This window comes from Panthera pardus, unplaced genomic scaffold (assembly GCF_024362965.1).
Source record: "Panthera pardus isolate Hobbes unplaced genomic scaffold, ASM2436296v1 HiC_scaffold_6, whole genome shotgun sequence".
Taxonomy (NCBI): domain Eukaryota; kingdom Metazoa; phylum Chordata; class Mammalia; order Carnivora; family Felidae; genus Panthera; species Panthera pardus.
Genome location: NW_026526991.1, coordinates 50,137,533 through 50,162,790, shown reverse-complemented (window position 1 = coordinate 50,162,790; position 25,258 = coordinate 50,137,533). Strand labels below are relative to the sequence as shown.

The 25,258-nt window shown below is 40.4% G+C and overlaps 1 protein-coding gene across 16 annotated transcripts in view; it reads right to left on the bottom strand.

Annotated features, from left to right (window-relative positions):
* GRIP1 (glutamate receptor interacting protein 1) overlaps positions 1–25,258 on the bottom strand; it is a 682,822-nt gene that overhangs the window by 134,561 nt on the left and 523,003 nt on the right. For all 16 annotated transcript variants that reach the window (XM_019455025.2, XM_053896004.1, XM_053896010.1 and 13 more), the window contains 5 exons: positions 18,446–18,581; positions 15,215–15,360; positions 7,851–7,934; positions 3,057–3,132; positions 511–656 (listed from right to left, as the gene is read on the bottom strand). In XM_019455025.2, the coding sequence (XP_019310570.2) occupies positions 511–656; positions 3,057–3,132; positions 7,851–7,934; positions 15,215–15,360; positions 18,446–18,581 (588 nt within the window). The remainder of the gene's footprint in view (positions 1–510; positions 657–3,056; positions 3,133–7,850; positions 7,935–15,214; positions 15,361–18,445; positions 18,582–25,258) is intronic.

Sequence of the window (25,258 nt, the reverse complement as noted above, 5' to 3'; positions counted from 1 at the left end):
TCAACTTCTCATTTTAACCACTGATACTATATGGTCCCCTTTCTCTCTTTATTCCTAAATCTTAGGATACAATGATTGGTCATTTCCATTCATTCTGATTCGCTGGCCTCATGCTGTGAAGTTACAAGAAGGAAAGAAATCTCCTATTTTTCTCAGTCTCCGTGTAGTAAAAGAAAAAGTACCAGCCCTTTAGTTAATAATACTATTCTTGCGATTTGGAGGGGAAAATACTTTGCTGCCAAAGTATAATCCACATAGAACTGACTGCCAGGTGAAACGTTCTGCTTGAATGAGACCTTATTATAGAAGCTATTGACACAAGAACTCTAAATCGCTGAAAAGCACCACTCACCTCTTCCTGAACCCAACAGAGTAATGATGGAGTATTGATGAAATTCTGTCTGCCGCAGGAGGACAGCACAGTTCATTCTTAACCCAGAGTGGCTTATCAGGGATGCACAATGACATGACCCAGAGCTTAGTGAGCACAGCCTCAGGACTCCGACATACCCATCACTGAGACGTCATATTCTATCAGCAGCGTTGCTTCTTGTCCACACTGTTTAAGAATACTCATGGCTTCGGCATGCGTGGTTCCAAGAAGCCGAATTCCATCCACACTGAGCAACCTGTCGCCAGGTTTGATGGTGCCCTCTCTGAAGGGAGAACACAGAAACAGTCTTCATTAATGTAACATAATGGGGTTAGCATTAAGAGTCGCTCAGCCAAGGGGCACCTGGGTGGCTCAGTCGGTTGAGTGTCCGACTTTGGCTCGGGTCATGATCTCACGGTTCGTGAGTTCAAGCCCCGCGTCGGGCTCTGTGCTGATGGCTCAGAGCCTGGAGCCTGTTTCGCATTCTGTGTCTCCCTCTCTCTCTGACCCTCCCCCGTTCATGCTCTGTCTCTCTCTGTCTCAAAAATAAAAAACGTTAAAAAAAAAAAAAAAGAGTCGCTCAGCCAAAGCGGGTATTTCACACCTTCCCCCATCCATCCTATTTGCGCTTCGTCTTAAGCATCAAGTGTGATAGTAAGGGACTAAAGAGGTGGCTCTGAACAGAAAATTGCTGCAATATGCAAGTCAGTAATAAGGAAATAACTGCCCAATAGTCGATCACCAAGTTACCCCCAGTTAATTCTTGGGGTGCAAAAATACTAAAGGCACATTTTCCCTTTTCTAGGTTCTTGTCTAAATACCTAAAATTGATTTATTAGAGCCCAGAAAATAGCATTTACCTATTTTTTCCAAAGCCAGGTGAGCAGAAAAGCCTGCTGATTCCATTCCATTTATTATCAGTGAACCCAAGCAGGACTGGGAGCACTGGTGAAAAATTTCCCTAGTCTAGAAATTTCCCTATTGATTTATAAGGCCATTTTGGCAATCATTAAATTGATTCAGTCTCATATTCCTTGGAAGAGACAGGGAAATACTATTCTTTCTGCTGTGACCATAGACACTCAAGGCACTGGAAGAAGATGCCTGAGGACATTGGAGACTCCACTAAAATATAGCCAGGAGGCTTCCAGATTATAACCCTCCTGCCTCAGGGAGGGTCATGATACGAGAAATCAAGCTGGGGTGGGCGGATTACAAGTTGAGGATTTGGAAAGGATAAGAGTGATCTCTTAAATATCCTTCGCCTAGATAATTCTCTAAGAACTTTGACTCTAAATTTTTATCTTAAACTTTTAGATTCCATTTCATCCTAAGTTAATTTGATAATATGTTGCTCAGAAACTAGTAGCTTGCTTCTGACATTTTTGTTAACCCCAAGGTAAATGTTAATAAGGAACGGAAATATTCTCATTTACTGCAGGAAGAATAATTCACAAGAGAAGCAGGAGGAGAGAGGAAAAAAGGCAAGATTTCTGTGCAAATTCTGACTTTGTGTTGTCTTCTGCAAAGGCAAACATACTATGGCGCAGGTGAGAAATCAGTATCTTCATATTCTCTTATTTTATATTAAACACAAACTTTTTAGAAAAGTGAGCTAACAGTATGGATTTTGAAGGAGAATGAACCTGAATTCCTAGCCTGGCTCTTCCGTGTACTAGCTGGTAAGTCATGTACCCACACGGGGCCTCAGTTTTATCACTGTAAGTGTGGCTAAAAAGTACTTAGTAGGCAGTTGTGAGGACAAATAAAATAGTGTCTGCTAAACACATAGTACATTTCCTAGCACATGGCTCGGTGCTCAATCAATTGTATTTATTATTACTATTTCTATTGCATAAGAAAAGGTTTAAACATTATATCCTGGTTTGAAACATAGTGCAGAGTCAGGGGTAACCAGGGCATTTTTCTTCCACCCTTCAACCACAGAGAATGGCCGGAGTTGTGGTCCCCTGCCTTTATGGAATTGACGTTTGCGATGGGAAATTAATACAAAGACAAGCATCTCCTGAGACAGCTAAGTTGTGCGTTTACGTACGACCTCCTCTAATATTTGTGATATAAGAGATGAAGGAGCTGCCTCTTCAGATACTCAAATTAGTCCCGAAGAGATAGCTCTAGGTACTGACAACGCTCCTTCCCTTTTATTGAAATCACTTCCATTCTCACATACATAATCATCATCAACAGATAATAATAACCAGAAGGATGTTGATTAATAGTAACAGTCAGAACATCACCACCTATCTTTCCAGGGGAGGAGGTTAGCAATGGGAGACGATGTGTTTAAAGTACGTGCCTTTAAAAAGCCAGCTACCTTTTATTAAGTATCTACTGCATGAAAGGTCCCCTGCAAGGCCCCAGCCAGTCTCTGATAAAACTGAAGACCTTGTCAGGTAGGTATTATTACCGACATTTCACAGTGGAGGAAACTGAGCTTAGAACTGGTAAGTCACTTGCCAAACACATAGGGTAGTGAGTGTTGAGCCTGGAGTCAAACCTTCTTTCTTCTGATTTGGCAGCCCAACAATTTCAGTATTCACATTCCAACACGTTTGCTTAATATCTATCTTTCACTATGAAATTTCTAATTCCTCAACTCTATGCCAAAGTCCCCAGCTTTGTTGAATCTGTTTGGATAGTGACACAGACAGAGGAAGTTTACCTGTCAGCAGGTCCTCCGGGACGAACACACGTTATTACAACTGGACGAGATTTATTTCTATCATCATGTGCCCCTCCTGGCAAACAAAAGAAATACAGCTTATAAGTGCTTTCATTAAAAAAAAAAAAAAAAAAAAAAATTCACTCACAAAATGGCAGCTGAGAAACTAAAGTACATTTTGTTGATGTATGGAGGAAAACATGTAAAATTTTTCCAAAAATCTTATTCATTTTATATAGAATATGTTTTTGAAGTCATGATGTCTCCACCTCTCAATAAATACATGGCTGTATTCAGGGGCGATATATAAAATATTTAACACCCAGCGTCGTAAGAACATAAACTACTGGGGTGCCTGGGTGGCTCAGTCGGTTAAGCGTCCGACTTCAGCTCAGGTCATGAGCTCACGGTCCGTGAGTTCGAGCCCCATGTAGGGCTCTGTGCTGACAGCTCAGAGCCTGGAGCCTGCTTCAGACTCTGTGTCTCCCTCTCTCTCTGACCCTCCCCCGTTCATGCTCTGTCTCTCTCTGTCTCAAAAATAAACAAACATTAAAAAAAAATTTAAAAAAAAAGAACATAAACTACTTAACAAGTACTAGCCTAATTATGACAATAGCCAGTTATCAACAAAGTGCAGGTGGGTATACCTGTTGCCAATTAACCTGGGCTATAATACAGGTGAATAGGTCTACAACCTGGCATAAAGGAAGCAAAAACTGGAGAGGGGGGAAAATACGTAAGTATATAAAACAAGAAAGAAAAAACTTCAAGTGGCTGAGATGGGTTCCATTAAAGTTGGGGTGTTCAAAAAACGGACAGATAATTTCAAGACAACTGCAATGCTTAAATGGAGATTTTATTTCCATATACGGAAAACTTCTGCTCAAGAATTCTTGGAAACATAAAAGCTTTTAGATGGAAGGTAATTTATTATAAACTCTCTTCTAAATCCAGGACCCTTTTGTAGAACGTCCATAGTCTGTGCTCCCCCAGTCTTTTCTTGAGACCCACAAGATGGCCTACTAATTAGGTTTGAGGCAGCCCATTTCACATTTGGACGTGTAGGGGTGTTAGAAGCTTCTTCCTAATTATTCATCTGATATCTAACTTCCTTCAATTTTCACCTACTTGTTCTTATTCTATTATTTGGAGCAGTGAAACAAAAATGTATGCTTTCTACTACAAGAAACTTTTTCTGAAAGTTGAAAACAGTGATTATACACCTGCTAAATCTCATCTTCTTTAGGCTGGACATTTCCACTTTCTTAACTATTCTGCATCTGACCTGATTTCCGTATACCTCACCATCTTGGCTACCCACCAGATACCTGCCAGTATCTGATAAATACGAATGTTATCGTCAGATGTTCCTTCCCTAACGCCTTCCTGGTAGAACAGACTGGCATTTCCCAAACTTGGAACAGGTAGAGAGGTCAACTTAAAGAATCCAACCTAAAAGACAAATCAAAAGGCATTCACTGCTCCCGATGAAGGCAAATGCTTCCTTTCTGCTTACTTCTATTACCAATGATTTATTCAGTCTGGCTGATTGATAAAAGCTCCCTTTCAGTACCTCACTCTTCCACTCAGTTTGATGGTTTCTTTTGAAATTCCTCCTTGTTTACAATAGGAAATTCACAACTTCCTTGGAAAAGGATTTTAAAATGAAACCATGACAATAAATTACAGCACATGCTTACCCATATTTATATAAATACTACTATGTAATTTCTCTTTTACAAGGGGATCGTAAAAAGGTAGGTTTGTTTTCTCCTGAAGGGATATTGATTTAGAAAAGGATGGGGGCTGACGGCCATACAAGCTTCCATAATTTTGATTTGGAGGTCCACATTTAAATCTGTAACAGTGAATGCATGGCAAAGTGTGAGATGGCTCTGAATTTCTCGATATGTGACATTTTACCATTATTTGAAATAATGAACCAGATGTAGCTTGCGATTCACTTACATTTTACAAGTTTGGAACTGCAAAGCAACTGAGACACACAGAGCCCAGTGGTATTTCTCAATCCTGGCTGCCTGTTGGCATCAGTCCCCTGGAATGCTTTTTAAAAGTATCAATGCCAGAGACACAACGCAGACCAAATCTGAACATTGGGCTCTATCTAGCAGATGAGTAGACCTATCTATAATTTTAGAGTTGAGAATGATCGATAGGTAAATTTTCCTTGCCCAAAGTGAAAAAGAACTTAGTGGCAGAGTGCTTTCCCTATTGTCCCAAGCTGTTTGCCTTAGCTTGGCGGCGAGGGAACTAACTGAAATTTAACTCTGGCAAGATTTAGGCCAGAACATCAGTTTTCATTCTAAAGGTGCCAGGTTCTACTGTTCGGCGAGTCAAGGTGCTAGAACCTATGACACGTAGCACTGGAAATGCAATTCCATTCATCAGGTAAAAGCCTGTATTATTGTTCTACGACCCATTCTAATTGGTTAAGAAGAAATTCACCAGTACTAAATGAATATGCCCCATCTGTAATATTGCCCTCCTTCTTCCTGAAAGTCCTGGTGTTCTCACCAAAATAAGTTGAGCTCAAATTCCATCTATGCCATAATGTCTTCTTGGCCATGATAACACTTGCCCACAGTATTTTCTCATTCTGCAACTCTTTTTGTGACTAATCAAGATTCTGAAGCAATGGGTGGGTGTCACCTTTTGAGCAAGGAAGAGCCTTCAGATAGGCCTCAAACTAATCTAAACATTAAGTTCTTTATGTGATTCTTATGAGAAATTGCGCAAAATTTCACAAACTTTTACGTTCAACTAATATACTAAGTGAGTTTTTAAAGCCGACCAAAATATGGTGCCCCTAAACTAAAATCACTATAGCACTAAGAAGTCTGATGTCTGCACAAATCTAGGCAACATTCAATTACTTATTCATTTATTTGTTAAGGGCCTACGATGTACCAGATAGTATCCTAGGCTCATATTATAAAATTCTTATTACTCATGCACATACAGATATTTGGAATTCCTGCAAATGGCAAGATAAGCATTTTGCTAACATTATATCATCAGCTGTCTTGTGGTGGTTGTAGATTTCAAATGCTTCCGTTTTTTTCTGTTCCTAATGATAAATTACTGTTGTTTTAGTTCTTTCATTAGCAATTTGATTTACTATTGATTAACCACACAACAACTAGTAATGAATATTTGCACCCAGCAGTATTTTTTACTGCAGCTTTTCAGTAATTAGGCTTGTATGCATGTGATTCAAGAGTGCCTCTCTATCATACTACACTGCAAAAACGGATTTGTATATACCACCCTCTGAGCCAAAATTACTTGTATATTGACTTTTTACTATATTCATCTAGTTCTTTTACACAGAAATTTGGGAATGGTTAAGGTAAATGATGAAAGTAAAATGATCCTGTTTGCACCACCTAAAAAAAAGGAGCTGGTCAGAAAAGGGTAATAATTGCTGGTCTAAACCACTCAGTGAATTCCTCGTTTTCCATTTTCTCTACCGCTCACTCAGGCACTTTGTCTTAAATTCACTGGACTATAATTCCCTGCAGATAGGGTCCTGTCCTATGACTCTCTAATACTTGGCCCTATGCTGACATGTTGACCTGTCCTTAATAAATACCTGACTGATTGATTTGCTAAATGATTGGTACAGAATGGAATCTAAGGCTTAGTCATTTAAGACAAATCTGTATAAATGAATGTATTTCTTTTATTCCTTGATGCATGTGCATTTATTAAGGTGTTTAGTTAATTAAAAAAATTTTTTAATGTTTATTTTTGAGAGAGAGAGACAGACAGACAGACAGATAGACAGAGCATGAGCTGGGGAGGGCAGAGAGGGAGACATAGAATCCAAGGCAGGCTCCAGGCTCTGGGCTATCAGCACAGAGTCCAATGCAGGGCTCGAACTCATGAACCACAAGATCATGACCTGAGCTGAAGTTGGACACTTAACCGACTAAGCCACCTAGGCGCCCCAAGATGCTTAGTTAATTTTAATTAATGTTTTAATAATTTGGATAAATTTTAGACCCTGGTGAAGTATAGAATATAATAGGTAAAAGCAAAAAAAAATCACGAAATGTGAAATGTTAAAAACATTTCTGATGCATACATAGTTCCCTATTGAACTTTACTGTCATACGCAGAATTATGAGTTGTTTATGTATAGTCTTTGAGGGGTGAAACTGCTAATATGAAAAATAAAATATTAAAAGTCAGAATTACAGCTCAGAATTCATGGTTTTATAGCCAAGTTGGAGTCACCTGAAATCTTTATGATTAATGTCATCCCATAATAAAATAAGTTAAGCTGATGCACATAGGTTCCCAAGGGATCAGATTATCTTCAATCCATTTTTAGAAAGCTACAATAACAAAATGTATTTCAGGAGAAAATAATTTAAACAAAGTTGTTTAATCCTAGTGTATTAAGTCAAACCAAGCCATATTCATCAACATTTTTGACTCAGAGATACAGAAAAGTATAAAGGGAAAGCAAAAGACACGTAGAAAAGTGGCAAATCAGCAGGATGAATGAATTGACAAGGTTTACAAACAGTGACTTCTTGCTCTGTATGGACTGAAAGCAGATCTAAGTCATTTGGATTCCACTCTGGTTCCTACTCATTGCTTTATTTTTTTAAAAGAATGGGTGCAAATATTATAAGGGGACTTTATGCATTGGGAACATCTGTTGTTGCTGTTGTTTTCAGGATGACTTTCTAGTTCACTCCCAATATTTCATTGACAAATTCTCTAAGAATATCTGATGGTTCATGTTTTCTAGCCACCACCTACCTCGGATTACAAAACCAAAGGTATTGCCTTCTTTATGTAATGTGACCTCCACCGTTCGGAAAATAACACTCGATCCTTGAACAGCTGAATGCAGGAAAGAGAGAGAAATATATTAAATCATAACAACATTACCAGTTTTTTTTAATGTGGCATAAAACACTACAGATCCCCCTTGCAAATAATTCTTGTTATGAAAAATACAAGGGTGATAACTTCTTTTCAAAGAAAATGTTAAAAAAAATACATACAAATACCATAAAATAGTTGTCTGCATTAGGGACTTAGGCTTAGACCCAAGTGGAATCAAAATCATAGGCACTTCCTTTCTTCTTATGTAGCCAGCTTCTAGCTAGAGTGTAATATTCACATCGTTAGAACTCTATATACCAGGAGAGACACTCTTCATGTAATCAAGAGAATTATTTTCCCTTTGTGAAATGCAAAAGCAATATGATTTTTGTAAACCTTGAAATAATTAATGCATTTACATTTATTTTTGGAGGAAATGCAGGAAGAAAAAGTATTACTCTCAAATTACCACTAATAGATTAGGCGATGAAGACAGATTTTCTGACACGATGCACAGCAACTAACAAAGACATCAGCAACCCAAATCAAACCTGGATGGCAAAAATATTTCTGTACATTCAAAATGCTACTGCTGTCTAATAAAATATTTACTTGACTTCATTTGATACTATCATGCTTATGTTATGTTTGCCTGCTTACTGCTCTTACTTCACAAAATAAAACTGCATGGCCAAGTTGATATCTCTAATTAATATCACATACAGTATACGTGTATAATACAGGGTGTAGGTTGTATGAAGGTATAGTAACTAAACTCTTCTGTGAGACTGTTTCCAGGCAAGTGGTGGGTAATTCTGCTTAGATAGTACACTATTGCTGAATTAAAAAACAACAGCAACCAAATTTCCACAAATTAATATTTCATCATTATGGATACAGGGATGTTTTTATTCAGAGAGAGAAAAGAATTTGCAAGTATAGAATCTGATGGTCTTAGATCCTTAAGTGAATTTGTACAATGATATCTAATTACTTAATGCTGTGGTCCTTATCAATGGCATATTTTTAACATTGCGATTAGATTTTGAAAACTTTATTGCATGAAACATTTATCAATAAGAAATATATGATGGAATATAGGTATAGATTCTAAAGATAGAATTTAATTGCATCTATTAAAAGAACATTTCTTGCCATTTACAGAAATAGGAAGTAATTTTAATGTAGCATTGATTACAATTATTTTTAATTATCAGAAATTCTGAATCCTCAAAGGAATAGACATGATTATGAAAAGCACACAGATAAATTCACAAAACTGCGCATATCTGGCTGGGATATAAAGTACGTCACGAACTTGGATCTGCTGAAAAACAACATAACCCTACAGCTGAACAAATGTTTTGGTATACTGCTGATTTAATTAAATGTCATATTCTTGCTAGCAAGGGAATTTCAGTTCATTTTAATCAGCTAGGAACAGTACACAAATAGCTGAAAGTGTTGAGGTACAGTTTTAATTAAATGAAAGAAACTGAGTTCAAATCAAACGTTTTCTTATTTTCATGACAAACAAGCCACTTGAGGTAATTGGTTGAGAACACGATCTTTTTGTTCTAATGAAACAAATAGAAAGGAAAGGAAAAGATACAGGGAGAAAGAATTAATGAGCGTCCACTGTGTGCCAGGAAATCTGCAAAGTGGTTTACAAATACTGTTTCATTTAAACATTAAATCAACTTTTAATTCTATACAACCAAATTCTAATTCGGGGCCACCTGTCCTTGTTGGCCGGGTGTCTGTTCTGGGAATGAAAGGCACTGTAGTTTGGTGGCTCAGTCGGTTAAGTGTCCGACTTCAGCTCAGGTCATGGATCTTACCGTTGGTGAATCTGAGCCCCACATCGGGCCCTGTGCTGACAGCGTGATGCCTGTTTGGGATTCTCGTCTCCCTTTCTCTGTGCCCCTCTTCTGCTCTCTCTCTCTCTCTCTCTCTCTCAATCAAAATAAATAAATAAACCTCAAAAAAATTTTTTAAAAAAGGCACCATAGTTCACCGTAGTTTGAATTTTGCTTGAGCTCAATCTTGTGGACCACAAACTCCTACATTCCAATCTAGAGTCAATAGAAAGACTTTTAGGATTATCTACAGCTTTGGATTATCCACACTCTTGCTGTTTATCCTTCACAAAAATAAATGTGAATGTTAACTACATTTTGATACTTAATGAAATAGATTTGGTCTTCATAATTTTCATTTGCATGACTGGATCTTGGTGACTGGGTTTTCATATCCAATAGCAGGACCCCTGCTATTGCCATGTGCATTTTATTCATTACTTCACATTTGTGTATGTGGACATAATGGATCCACATAAGGAGCTTCCCCAGAGAATCAAATGCAGTACACAGAAGGGTTAAGTTGAAATGAATATTGCAATGCAAAAATACTTCTCCTCAGTATTTTAGTGGTGCTGCTGTCCCTTGTTTCTCTATGGGAATATGCATGTACTGCTATCCATATTATTTTACTATGGCAGATTAGATTTTTCTACATTATATACTATTTCCCTGACTCCTCAACTCCTACCTCAATAGCATGATAAGAGTTGTATACTTTCCCTCCTCAATATGTCGGGCTTCTCCATGTGACTCGCTTTGGCCAATGGGATGTTAAGAGATATAATAAGCACTTGGTTGGAAATGTGCTCGGGTAGTTGGGACTATCCTGCTTTTCCTCTGCTATGGCCACAGGAAGAGCTTTCTCTGGGTGGCTTCTGCTCCTTCAGACTGAATCCTGGAAGGAAATATGTGGAGGAGACCTGAGACTGCTCCCCCCCGCCTCCCATTGCCATCATCATCATCATCATCATCATCATCATCTGTCACCTGTCTATCTCTCTTAGAATTGGAATTGAGAAGTAAGAGACAATCACAGGGACACACTTTAACACATCTTTTTGAATTAAAGAACTCCGTCTGATAGAAAGCTAATCTGATTTAGCTGATGGTTTAACAGTGAGGATTGCCTTTGCCAATCAGATTCTGTAGCAGACATTTTCCATAAAATAAATGAGGCAAATACGTAGCTCTAAGGTCTGAATGGAAACTTCACTTAAAGGTATATAAAATGAACAGCATGCCAGAAATTATACCCTTTCCAATGATTTAAGCTTATAATAAAGAATGTTAGGTGGCTTACTAAAAAATAAATGAGGATTATGGTTTCAAAATTCTTTAGGGATTATGTCACCACAAAACATGAAGGCATTGCTCTAGACCAACTTTTAATTTTTAATTTTAGAGAGAGAGAGCACGCAGGGGAGAGAGACAGAGAGAGAGAATCCCCAGCAGACTCCACGCTCAGTGCAGAGCTTGACATGGGGCTCGATCCCATGACCCCGGGATCATGACCTGAGCCAAAACCAGGAGCCGGACACTCAACTAACTGAGCCACCCAGGTAGCCATAGACCAACTTTGAATACATAAATATCTAAGATACAGTTTGGAAATATTCTCTCTAAATACAGTCTCAAAACTACAATGTAATTCTAAAGTCAGAAAGAACTTTAGAGCTCATGTAGATCAACCACTCCATTTTCATAAAGAATCTAAGTCTTACAAAAGGTAAGTGGTTTGAGCAAGGTCAGAATTCCACTCCTTCTCTATCAGATCACATACACACAGACATGCAACAAATATCCTTCCTCCACTTCTTTCTGGACTCTGGGGGTGGCTGAGCCTCAAATTATGTGATTCTTGAGAGTTACCTGTCTCGGCCTTGGCCTTGGGCAGCTTATTTTTCAGCAATCTGCTCTCTCCCTAGGGCCTCACTGCAGTGGCTTGGTCCAGCTCTAGCAGTCTGAGCTCAGTGAAGGGGATGTTTATTAATCCCTTCAACCTCCCTGAACTCAAAGATCTTATTAATTTATCCAAACATAATAGAGACAGAGATAATCCTTGGAGAATAGATCTCTTCTATCTGATTTCTACCATCGAATTCACACTTTTGTTTTAAAAAATATTTTTCCTCTTCCTCATCAGCTTTAATGCACCAGGAAGGAAAAGGTGGTATAATCACCAAGTCATGATAGGTTTTAACTCCTGTATATGTCTGATATCCACTCTACTCTTTAACCTTACTAATGCTATATTTGTTCAGGATGTCACCTCTCTTTTGGAAAACTGTAACAGCCTTCAGGCGGCTGATAGCCTCTTATCTATTCTCCATTTGGCTTCCTAAAATGAGAACTCTAAAAACTCAAATCTGTTGATGATGTTCGTTGGCTTTAAAAGCCTTTAAAGGCTTCTTGTTGACCACCTGATTTATCCAGGCTCCACCAGTGTGGCTTCCATCATTTTGTTCCTGTCCACCTCACTGGCCTTATCTCCCTCCAGGTCCTCTCTTTCCCTTTGTGCCTCAACAACAATAGTCCGTTTGTGGTTCAAACCTGTGCACTGGGCTAAGTTCTTCCTTCCTTGCTCTCCCCTCTGCCCAAAATGTTCCTCTTCTTCCTGGATCTGCATAACCTCCTTCAAAGCTTCTCAAACTCCTTGCTGTGTAGTTCACACATAATTTGGCAAATCTCCACTACTGGCCTTACCCCTGGAAAGCTGTACTAAGAGCTTGTTTTAGAAAGAGGGTGTGTTTTGTTGATATTTATTTCCCCAGTGGAATCAAAATGGTTAATCCAAGAGCATTAGCTCTAGATATCTGGATTCTCTTAACTCCTTGGCGATCCTTTGAGATAGTGATTTCAAAACAAATGGACTCCTTTAAAGTAAAAGAAAGCACAGTACTTTCAGTGGAATAATAATAATGTAATAATGACTAACAGGCACTATATCTTACTGAGTACATGACAATGATCCAACTATTTCACATGATTATAGCCTTGAATTCTGACAAAAATTCTACACTATTATAGCCATTTTACAGATGAGAAACCTAAGGCTCAGAGAACTTAAATAACATGCCCAAGGTCACACAGCTGGACAGGGGGAGAAACTGATATTTAACTAGTGACACAGTCCAAGCTCTCAGCGCTCGATTTTACTGTCTACTCTTGCTGAAAATGAAAAACGTTACAGGGAGGTTTTTGAACACAGACCTCAATTGATTTTGTTATAAAAACACCATTATATTTTTGGTGTTGGATTTTATGTTCGGAATAAGAACTCACGACTGGTCATATACGCTCACTCCCTGAGTGCTCACGTTTGGTCCCAAAGCTTCAAACACCCTCTATATTCCCATTACTCTAAATGTACGTTTCCAGCCCAGATCTTTCTCCCAAACTCCTAACCCCATCTCTAGTGCTTTTCTTGACATTTCTTCTCTGCACATCAAAGAGACACGTCCACTGTAGCATTTCAAACAATGAACGTCTTCTGATGGCCCCCTCGCAAATGAGCCCTGCCCACATTCTTGCCCAACCCCATGAATGGCAACCCTGCCCGTCCGGTTGCTCAGGCCCAAAATCTCAGGGGGTCTTTGACTCCTCTATTTCTGTACAACCCACATCCGATCTGTCAGGAGGTCCTGATGGCTCTACCCTCAAATAGATCAAGAAGGTAACTGCTTTTCGCCATCCTCACCACCGTCTCTCACCTGGATCACGACAACAGCCCCCCAGCTGGTCTCCCAGCTTCCACCCTAGCCACTGCAGTCTGTTCTCAACACAACAGCCTGAGGGAGCCTTTGAAAACAGGAATTAGACCCTGTGCCTCCTGCCCCAACTCATACAATGCCATCCTCTATCACCCGGGGCCAAACTTAAGGTCCTTCCAACGGCCTCCAAATATACCTCATCCGTTACATTTTTGACCTCCTCTTCTACTTCTCTTCACGCTCACTCTGCTCCTGCCAAATTACCCTTCTTAACGTCTCTCCAACAACCCCAGTGTATGCCTGCCTTTGATCTTAGCCCTGGCTGTTCTCTCTGCAGTTCTCTTTCCCCAGAAATCCACACGACCAACTTTCTCACTGCCTTCAAGTCACCGACACAGCCTCAGTGAGGCTTTTCCGAGCCACCCGATTTCAAACTGCAATCCCACACCTCTCCCCACCTTCCCAATCCCTCTCCTGGCTCTTTCTTTTTTCTCCTAGCATTCATGACCCCTAGCATTCATGCTGTCCAGTTTACTTATCTACTGGGGTCTTGTTTTGTTATCCGTCTTCCCTTGTCTAAATGTAAACTCCACCGGTATACAACGCGGCGGCCGCAATGTAACAAATGCTCAACAAGTCATTGCTGAACAAATGACTTATTATCAATGATTAATATTCAGTCTGAGTTCTCACTGGCATAGAAAAGCAAAGGGCTTTGTCAGGCTGGCATCTACGTTGACAGCTTAATAATAGGAGACGTGGTGTTAGCAGAGCATGGCTTAAATGCAGGCCCGCAGTAACACACAGCATCAGTATATGTCACAACGAATAAGCATATGGACTTTGGAGTCAGGGAGCCTGGCTTCACATACTGATTCTGCTGCCTATTTATTTGGGGAAGATACTTCACTCAAGCCTCTGTAAATGAGAAATTTAATGATAATAATGCCTCTCTTATAGTGCTAATGTATGCATTATTTATCAAAAATTTTTATTGTGCCAGCTACTGTTCTAACTGCCCAACAAATACTAACTCATTTAATCCTCACAACAGCTATACGAGCAGGAACTAACATTACGCCCATTTCCCAGATGTGGAAACTGAGACACAGAGAGCTTGAGCAACTTCCTCAAGGGCACGCAGTTAAAGGTGAAGCTGGGATCTGAACCTGGCTCTTTGACATCCAAGTCCAGCTCTGCTAGGCTGACACTCCTTATGGTGAGAATGAAGCGTATCCATGCAGGTCAGGTTCCTTATAAAGCCGGACATTTAGTAAGCTCTGGAAATGTGTTGGCTACTCTGGTTACATTACTATTATTTTTACTTGGTAAGAATGTGCTTTGAATCAATTTTCATGCTTCAGAAATTAACATAACTATACAAGAATCAACACAGAACACATTACACATGCTTTTCCTAACCCTAGTCCCTCTGTGCAGAGCTTGGATCGAACTTAACGTGCAGACCTTACAAACGGTGATATACACAGATGACCTTAATGGAACACGAGTCCTGTATAATTTTATTGTTCTCTGAGCTCTTTTTGATTCTTCTGGAGTGGGCTATAGGTGTATCAATTTAAATAATTTCTAAATATCCAGAAATGGGTGTTCTATCACTCCTGTAATGAGACAACGATGCCAAAAGGGAAAACATGGAGAACAAATTGTTTTAGGCAGAGGGGTGGCATAGCTGTCCTGCCCCTGAATTGTGATTACTTACAGACTGGCGGCAGCTCATACTCGACTTCAAGAACCACTCTTTCCCCAACGTTCTTCAGCAAGCTGATGATCTCATCATGGCGGAACTTGGCCAGGTTGATCCCATTCACTGCTTTGATGTAGTCACCCACATCCAGCTGATCGCTTCTGCAAAATAGGCAAGGTGGCTTCAGTGGACCCGTCCTCTCCCCAGGCCTGCCCCCGTTTTCCACTTTCCCTTCCTGCAAATGCACGTAAGCCCGGGAGGCCTGCCTGGCAGGAGCCCCTGCCTCCTAGGATACGGAGGGATACTTTGAAATATCCCTCTATTGGATCTGCTACGGTCTCTCATTTTTTTCCCTAACCCTTTCCCTCTTTTGTTTTTAAAGAGCACATGAAATAAAATAAAGAGGTTTTGGGTTTTTTGTTTTGTTTTGTTGTTGTGGTGGTTTTTTTTTTTTTTTTTTGGTTGCTCTGTCCATAAAGAGTTTGGTTCTCTAGAAACAGATGATCCAGATCTTGGCATGCCCAGACTTTTTCTTTCCTTTCATTCTCTCTCATTTTTGCTGCCTGCCTCCTGGACATTTCCTAGCTCTCAGTATCTGCACTGGGAGTTTGTTGAGGGCTAAGGAGAGGGTCCGCTTGTTCTGCTATTGAATGCTTACAGCAGGGCTGATAAAAAAAGAACAAATTACAATGAAAGCATTGGGTTTCAGTACCATTCTCGCCTCTCTTCAACACCATAGAAGAACCATGGCTACTTTGGGGGTTTTAGGCAGACTTTACTTCTAAGGCAAGAGCAAGCGATGAGACCAAAGACAGTACTTAAAATTTGCGTCACGGATAAGGACCTTCAATAATACCTTCTCCCCAAACAGAAACATGTGTGCATTTATTTTACCTAAGTCTGGCCTGAATCATTCCTCTTTCGCAAGCTTTCCTCGTCTGTGCCAGCCTGCGGTCCATGCTGTCCTTCCTCCCTCGGGTTCACTAACTCACTGGGCAACGTTACCACCCAATGCTCTGTGACGATGCTCACGTTGTGGCAATGCTGTTATTGTTCCCAAACTTTTCGTGTTGTTCATACCCATTTTCTCTAGTAAATTATCAGCCCCCTTAGGGCAGAGTTCTTATCTTTAATTATTTTCCTTTACTACTTATAAAATGGTAGTGCCTTAAACAATGGCTAATTTGGTCATTGATAATATAACCGGCACAGCATTACTTTTTTTTTTTAAATTTCTCCACATTTTATTTGAATTCCAGTTAGTTAGCAGACAGTGCAACACTGGTTTCAGGAGTAGAATTCAGTGATTCATCACTTACATACAACGCCCAGTGCTCATCACAAGCGCCCTCCTCAATGCCCATCCCCCATCTAGCCCATCCCCCAGACACCTCCCTCCATCAACCCTCAGTTTGTTCTCTACCATTAAGGGTCTCGTGTGGTTTGTTTCTCTCTCTTCTCTCCCCCCCGCCCCTTCCCATATGTTCATCTGTTTTCTTTCTTAAAGTCCACATATGAATGAAATCATATGGTATTTGTCTTTCTCTGATTAACTTATTTTGCTCAGCATAATGCACTCTAGCTCCATCCACATCATTGCAATCGGAAAGATTTCCTTCTTTTTGATGGCCGAGTAATACTCCATTGCATTGTGATATATACCACATCTTCTTTATCCATTCATCCATCGGTGGACATGTGGGCAGTCTCCACAGTTGACAATGCCAACAATACTTTAAAAATTTTTTTTAACGTTTATTTATTTTTGAGACAGAGAGAGACAGAGCATGAACGGGGGAGGGTCAGAGAGAGAGGGAGACACAGAATCTGAAACAGGCTCCAGGCTCCGAGCGGTCAGCACAGAGCCCGATGCGGGGCTCGAACTCACGGACCGCGAGATCATGACCTGAGCCGAAGTCGGCCGCTTAACCGACTGAGCCACCCAGGCGCCCCAACAATACTTTTAATTATAGCATCAATACGACTGAAGATCTTCACCCTATTTACCTGTGCTACAGGGCCTACCTATGAAAAAGTTCTGGAGACATATGAGACCCTAGCATCGGAGATTGGCCATGACTGTTATAAAATAAAGGAAGCTGTCGGTGTGGAAAGAAATCTCTTTCCTCGTGAAAAAAGATGATGGTGCCTGTGTTGACATCAGCCTATTTCATAAACAGTACCTCAGATTATGAAGCAGTCAGTTGGCTTAAGCTTATACATTGTACAGATGGGTTGATCACCAAAAGTAATCACTATTTTTTTTTTTATTTAAAAAAAAAATTTTTTTTAACGTTTATTTATTTTTGAGACAGAGAGAGATAGAGCATGAATGGGGGAGGGTCAGAGAGAGAGGGAGACACAGAATCTGAAACAGGCTCCAGGCTCTGAGCTGTCAGCACAGAGCCCAACGGGAGGCTCGAACTCACGGACCGTGAGATCATGACCTGAGCCGAAGTCAGACGCTTAACCGACCAAGCCACCCAGGCGCCCCAAGTAATCACTATTTTTGATGATACTTTGTAAGGTTAAGAAGGCCCAAACTATTTTTGCGATTACGTGGACAAGACTATTGGTGTCCAGGACTTAAGATACATTAACCTCACTTTTAACGAAACCTGACCATCGCATCTGAAGTAAATTTTGAATCTGTCTATAAGGCAAGCCTGCCTGGACCCAGCACACAGGACATTCTGCCTTTCGCAAGAGCGAGTGCAGTCTGCAGCCCATTGCACGAGGACAGAACAACGCCTCCCCATCTAAGCTTCCTATCCTTTTGGAAACCTCATCTTTGTCTTGATGAAAAGGGAAATGTCACAAGTAGAAAAGCAGAGAAGATGGGAGACAAGCAAAATCGTCACTTAGAAACTCAGAGCTGGGTTTCCCTACTCCTGTAGGCTTACCACATCCCTGCACGGGCGCTCCCTGCATACGCATGGTACGGGCCATCTGTTCCATTTACATGATCGGAGTGCATCAGTCCCACTACAGCCCGTCTGCTGTCCAGCAGCATAGTTGGGGACTGGAGCCACAAAGACGTTTTAAAATTAAAGTCTTATGAGGGCCAGGCGGCTCCCCGGTGACTTGGCACAGGCCAGAAAAGCTTCTACAAACACGCCCGGGTGTGCTTCTGCCCGGCAGATGGCAGCTGTCATTTATTTATTAGTGACCGTTTCTGATGGAGCTTCGGTTTTTGGATTAGTCACACCCTGTGTTCCCTTTCCCACGTTTCCCTGAGGGAGTTACCTGGCAGCAATTCCCCCTTGCCGCAGGTTAGACACGCGTGGCTTGCCATCCTTGTCAATTCCGCCGGATACCGTCAGCCCGAGGGTAGTGCCTTCCTTCTTCATCAGCTCAACCACGGTGGAGCCCTTGAATTCCTCTGTTAAGAGAAAAGCATTTGCCTTATTAAAGAGAGAAGTACGAGGCGCAGTTGCACATGGCGAAGGGACTCCTTCCCATAAACTCTTTCCACTTTCTCTTGGACGAGAAAAGGTCTGTGGCCTCTTTTCCCTTGCAGTTTGCAGCGTGTCTCGTAAAGACGTGCGTGCAGGTAAAGTCGACGCAGACATCCCGTTATAGGTTATTAAAATGGGTACCAGTGGGGTAATCCACTCTAGGTTCACAACAAAGAGACTGACATGGGTTAGATACAAACAATGATATTTGCCCTTTGTTTTCTGCCATTCTCAAGGGACTTTCTCTGGTTTCTCTCCTTGTAACTCCAAAGGGAGCAATAGAGAGTTGTAACATAAGGGCCCAGAACAGAATTTCAAAAAATAATACAACAAAAAATAATCTACTTATTTATTTATTGAAGTTTATTTATTTGGAGAGAGACAGCATGCGAGTGGGGTAGGAGCAGAGAGAGGGGGGAGAGAGACAGTCCCAAGCAGGCTCCACACCGTCAGCACAGAGCCCGATGCCCGGCTTGATATCACAAACCGTGAGACCATGACCTGAGCCGAAACCATGAGTCGGACGCTTAATCAACTGAGCCACCCAAGGGCTCCCAAAATAATTTTAAATAGTAATACATATCATGCAGCAGCAGACCTCAAGTTCCTGGTACATTTCAGCTGAATAAGCCAATGGGCACAAGAGAAGAGAGCTTTCTACAGATTCAACAAAAAATATGACTGACTCCATTGTTTTCTATCTTTCAGAAAACAAAGTACAATGGCTTCACGTAACAACTCACATCACTTCTTACCAAAATGTGTCACAATATGGTAAGGTGGTGTTGGTCCTCAGAAACTCCAGATAATTGCCATAAATCCCTCATCTCACAGATCTTATCCAGACAATGTCTACGCACCAAGAGGGAACCCAAGTCTTCTGATTTTAGGCACAACAGAAAGTGAGAAACCTTTAAGAATACCCTTTCTTTCAGAAGTAAAAATGAGTCGAGTCAACATTTACCTATCCAGACGTCAATTCTGATCAGCACTGTTTTCAAATTCTCTGTTATATTATTCCTCCTCTGCATACACACTTTCTGGGTAGGGACGGGAAACTCAAGCTTTCTAATTCCTCCCGACTTACATTATGAATTTCGGGAGTTATCAACTTCTAGGACATCAAAGAGTCTCATATTAAAACGCAAGAATGGGGGCGCCTGGGTGGCTCCGTCGGTTAAGCATCCGACTTCGGCTCAGGTCATGATCTCACAGTCCATGAGTTCGAGCCCCACGTCGGGCTCTGTGCTGACGGCTCAGAGCCTGGAGCCTGCTTCAGATTCTGTGTCTCCCTCTCTTTCTCTGCTCCTCCCCTGTTCATAATCTGTCTCTCTCTGTCTCAAACATAAATAAAAACATTAAAAAAAATTTAAAAAAATGCAAGAATGGACTTTCTTCTTCGAAGTTAAGAAACCAAAAAGGTTATTGGCATACCTCTTCCCCTTCCTTAATTACACATAACAGAGTTAATTATCATTTCAAAAATCTATATGAATGCTTATCATAAAAGTTCTTAAATTGTTGCTGCTGGTATACTATCCCACTAGCTGATGAAAAAAATCAAATCATGTTAATAAAAGGAATGATCACTCATCGGATCTTGGACGGAGAACAGAGTACTCCAGGAAGGAATGCGAGGGGGGCAGGACACTGATTTCCTCAGCAATGTACTGAGTACCATTCCAGGCAAGGCTTTCAAGATTCCCAGGTCCTGTGACCTTAGCACGCAAAAGCACCCTTTTCCATGACAGACTCATGACCCTGCATACATGAGCTGTTATTGCTTTTTAAAGTAAAAGCCAAGGAAGAGTGTGAATGCTGTCAGCTTCATTCATTACATTTCGTATGAGAGACCAAATAATGATTGAAATTCAATAATCAAAATTCTTGTCATGTGCGTAAAAGCACAGGGCCTTTTACATCACTTAACAGACGCATTTGAAACAAAATTCCATCATTGGGTGCATTTAACCTGTGCCCTTTTAAAACAGAATAAAACAACCCCTTCTACATCCCATAAAAACATACATAGGCCCAACTGGTATTTAAAGAGGTCAACCTAACAACTGCTATAAGTCCTTCTTGGCAGAAGGGTAGGTATAAATTATTTTAAAAATCAGGTTAAGTAATTAAAGTAATGAGAACTACATAACAGATGAGGACTGTTCACATTACAGAGACATAATGTGCTTAACGATTCTGCCCAACAAAAGAACTCTTCGCATTTTGTCTAAATATGTACGTTGATCATTTGAGCATTTGGTTATAGGTCTGTACGTGAAGAATTAGAAGCATAGTTCTTTAAGGGCCCATCTCAAGGTCAAATCTCAAAGGTCAATCAGAAATGTGCAAAGAATCAATGATGAAACAGTAATACCAGGCAAGGTAGAAATAAATCTTAACTAATAAAATTTTCATTTCTACTCAGGTTTTCAAGAACATGCTTCCTGCATAAAATGGGCTACCAGTGCACAGGTGCAGCTTTATGGGATGTGCACAATGTAGTTTTCTCCAGAAGGAACCGAGGTCCTTACCAGACTTCTGGCTGAATCCTGAAAATCTAGAAAAACCTTAACTCCTGTTTTTTTTTTTTTTTTTAAATTTATTTATTTATTGGGGGGGGGGCGGGGAGCAGGGGAGGGGCAGAGTGAGAGGGAGAGAGTGAGAATCCCAAGCAAATTCTGCACTGTGCATGGGGTTCGATGCAGGGCTTGAACTCACGAACCAGGAGATCACGGCCTGAGCCGAAACCAAGACTCTAATGCTTAACCAACAGAGCCACCCAGGCAGCCCATAGAAAAAGCTTAATTCCTTTAATTTAATCTGTGTTAAAATATAAACCCATCTGGGTTTCCTTGTGAACTGGTCGATTCCCCTCTAATGAAAACAAAATTTTTTAATGTTTATTTATTTTTTGAGAGAGAGAGAGAGAGACAGAGCACGATTGGGGGAGGGGCAGAGAGAGAGGGAGACACAGAATCCGAAGCAGGTTCTAGGCTCTGAGCCAGCAGCACAGAGCCTGATAGGTGGCTCAAACCCACGAACCCATGAGATCATGACCTGAGCCAAAGTCAGACGCTTAACCAACTGAGCCACCCAGGCGCCACAATTACCCTTTAATTTTAAAATGTTTCAAATCTTTCCCCAAGAGCCAGTTTTAATAACACGAAAGAAAGAAAATACTGATGTACCAGTTAATTGAGTAATTTGTACATTCATTGATTCAAGTATTTACTGAGTGCCTACGAAGAGCCAGACGATGAAACTCAAAAGACGAGAAAAGTTAGAGATGCTTACAGCCTAGTCACAGAGGCAAAGGAGTCACAGACCAGCATGCCAGAGTGTGGTTTGGGCTAAGGGGGGCATAGAAGAGAAGGTCCTGGCTGCAATAGAGAGTGAAGGCTCAGCGTTCCAAATGCAACATCTATTTCACAATTTTGTCTCCTGTCTAATCTGTCTGTATTTATCGATCAGGATTAGCTAAGCAGAACAGACTAAGGAGGAATCTGAATTAGGCAAAACTCAGGAGTAAAGACAGAATATTGTTGCAAGAAAATGCGCTGAATCACAAGAATGTTAACTGCCAAGTAGGTATCTCTAGACCCTGAAGGATTGACGAAATCTTTTCCTGGTGTTTTGAAGGGAACAGGAGAAAAGAAGCAGTCAGAAGAGGGAGGAACATGCTTCTGGAGTTTACTTTCTGCTAACCTGCACTCTGCATTAGATGAATCAATCATTTCATGTATCTTTTGGTGTTTAATGTTTGCATAATGATGTAATAGTAAAGAGAAATGATGAACGATGCATTCATTTGCATGAGTTCACTTATTTATCAAAAATTACTTAACAACACTCTGCAGTGAAACACTGGAACTTGGACAAGTCAATACATCGTGACAATTTCTTCATGATTTACACTGCAAACATCCCTCCCTGAATTAAGAAGAATGTAGCGAAGACTGTAGTATCCCCAGATTAGTAAGCAGCACAGGGAATAGATGATGCCCAGCTGGCAAGGAGTGAGATGATTCTGGACTTGGCATCTTCCTTAATCACCAGATTTAGTGATCTTAGCAAAGAAATTGCAGGTTTACTTCTGTAGGAGTACTCACTCAACATAACCAATGAGAATCACACTGCCAGTGTAGGATTTAGTTGTTTGCTGTTTTTCCTTGGATTTATAATTCAATACTCTTAATTGCTAAACTCCAGAAAGTTTTAAGAAAAGTAACAATGATGCCTGGTGAAAACAGGAGAATTTTGAGAAGTTCTTGCAAATAAGAAAATTGGTTACAAAATTAATATGCCGAAAACCATATCCTTTGTATAAACAAATAGCCAGTTAGAAGTTATCACAGAGGGAAAAAAAACCCGTTGACAATAACCAAAAAAATAAAACATGAAAAAAATGTAATGAAAAACCTACAAGATGTATGTGAAGAAAACTTCAAAAACACTTCTGAGGAACATAGGATCAGAAAAAATGTAAAAGCATCCCACTCATTCATTCAATAAAAAACTGAGTGCTTACTATATGCCAGGCATTGTTCTAGGCTTTGGAGACTGAGGAAAACTGAAAAAAAGTTTGGAAACCAAACAAAACAGAGAAAATCCTTGCCATCTAGGAACTAATACTCCAGTGGGTAGCATAATCTAACATCAAAAATATGTCAATCCTCCCTAAATTAATCTATCAAGTTCACAATATCAATAAAAATGCCAATAGGATTTTTTGGACAAAAGATCTATTTAATACTATTGCAAAAATGGAACATGCATCCTTGTAAAGGTTCTGTGAAAAATTATGGTCCCAAAGTAGACCTGTTTAATGTTGCTGTGAAAGAATATAGAGAGCCCGCCCATGATGCCAACCTGAATGAGTTAATGGAGTTGTGACTGGATGTTACATTACTAATTGTATCTCCCCAGATACCCAAGAAGCGTGAGCCTGGAGTGCGAAGTCTGACAAAGCCTCCGTCTCTGCCTCCCAGGCATTGGTCAGAGTCTGGATCTGCTTGGCTATACCAAAGGAAAGAGAAGACAAGAGAAGACAAGAGAAGACAAGAGAAGACAAGAGAAGAGAAGAGAAGAGAAGAGAAGAGAAGAGAAGAGGGGAGGGGGAATGAAAGGGGTGGGGACGGGAGGGGAGGGGAGGGGAGGGAAGGGAAGAGAGAAAGGAAGACAAAGAAAAAAGAAAAGAAGTAGCATAGACATATGGCATTCAGAACCCATCATTAGACTGTCTTAGAGTTTTGTAATACTGGTTTGCATGAAATAAAGGTATGGCATAAGAATCTTATTTTGTTCTGTAAAACTCTTGGTGCCTAGACATTTTTGCTTCATTGCTTGTTTAAAAAAAGAAAAATAGGCTTAGACCAGAAAAAGAGAGTCAACTCTAATTGTTGGCAAGTCCCTAAATTTTAGGGGCTAAATGAACAGGGAATCACAAAGTGCACAATTTCAACAGTTGCTGAAAGTGGGGGAACAAAAAATGATGATGACAACAAAGAGTGACAAGGGCTATGACAAAAGTAAATAAAGGTGCAACCTGGGAGGACCCCTAATCAGGCTGAGCAAGTAGTGCTCTGAATGGCTCCCTGGAAGAATTATCCCTGAGCCATTCTGAAGACAGCCTCAGTTCAGCGAATGGAGGAGGGAAGGTGTTAGAGGCACAGGAACGGTTAATGGTAGGTGATTACACGGGTTCTGGGGAGAGGAGATCCATCAATTCAATTTGCAGAATTTGCAGAATTTGTCAATTCTGGCTGCGTGGTAGAATCAGTTGGGGAGCTTTTCAAATAGCAATGCCTGGGATCCACCAAGAACAAATCATCAGAATACCCCCCGATGGGAATGTTTTAAATTAAACTTTTAATTTTGAGGTAACGGTAGACTCTCACGTAGGTTTAAGAAATACTATAGAGAGATCCCTTGGACCCTTTGTCTGGTTCTCCCCTGTGGTAACATCATGCAAAACCGTAATACAATATCACAAGCAGTTTATTGACATTGATGCAGTCAAGATACAGTATCACAAGTTCCCTCATATTACCTGGTATAGCCATACTCACTGGTCTCCTCCCTGGACACCTTCCTTAACCCTTGGCAACCCCTGACCTATTTTCTATGCTTATAACTTGTCATTTAAAGAATGCTAAGTAAATTTAATTACACAGTATGAACACTTTGTGGTTGACTTTCTACATTCAGTATAATTTTCCATACCGTAACAATAGTTGGTTCCTTTTTATTGCCAAGTAGGAGTCCATGACATAGATATACCACAGTCTGTTTAACCATTTAACTCTTGAAAGATGTGTTGGTTGCTGCTAGTTTAGGGCTATTGTGAATAAAGCTGCTATAAACATTCAGGCACAGTTTTTGTGTGGACACAATTATTCATTTCTCTGGAATAAATGTCCAGGAGTAAAATTGCTGGGTCATATGCTAGTTGTACATTTATTTTCTAAAAAATGGCTAAGTTGTTTTCCAAGGTAGCCATACCATTTTATATTTCCGACAGCAGTGTATGAAATATCAGTTTTTCTACATCCTGTCCAGTACTTGATGTTGTGACTGTTTTTTTATTTTAGCTATGCAG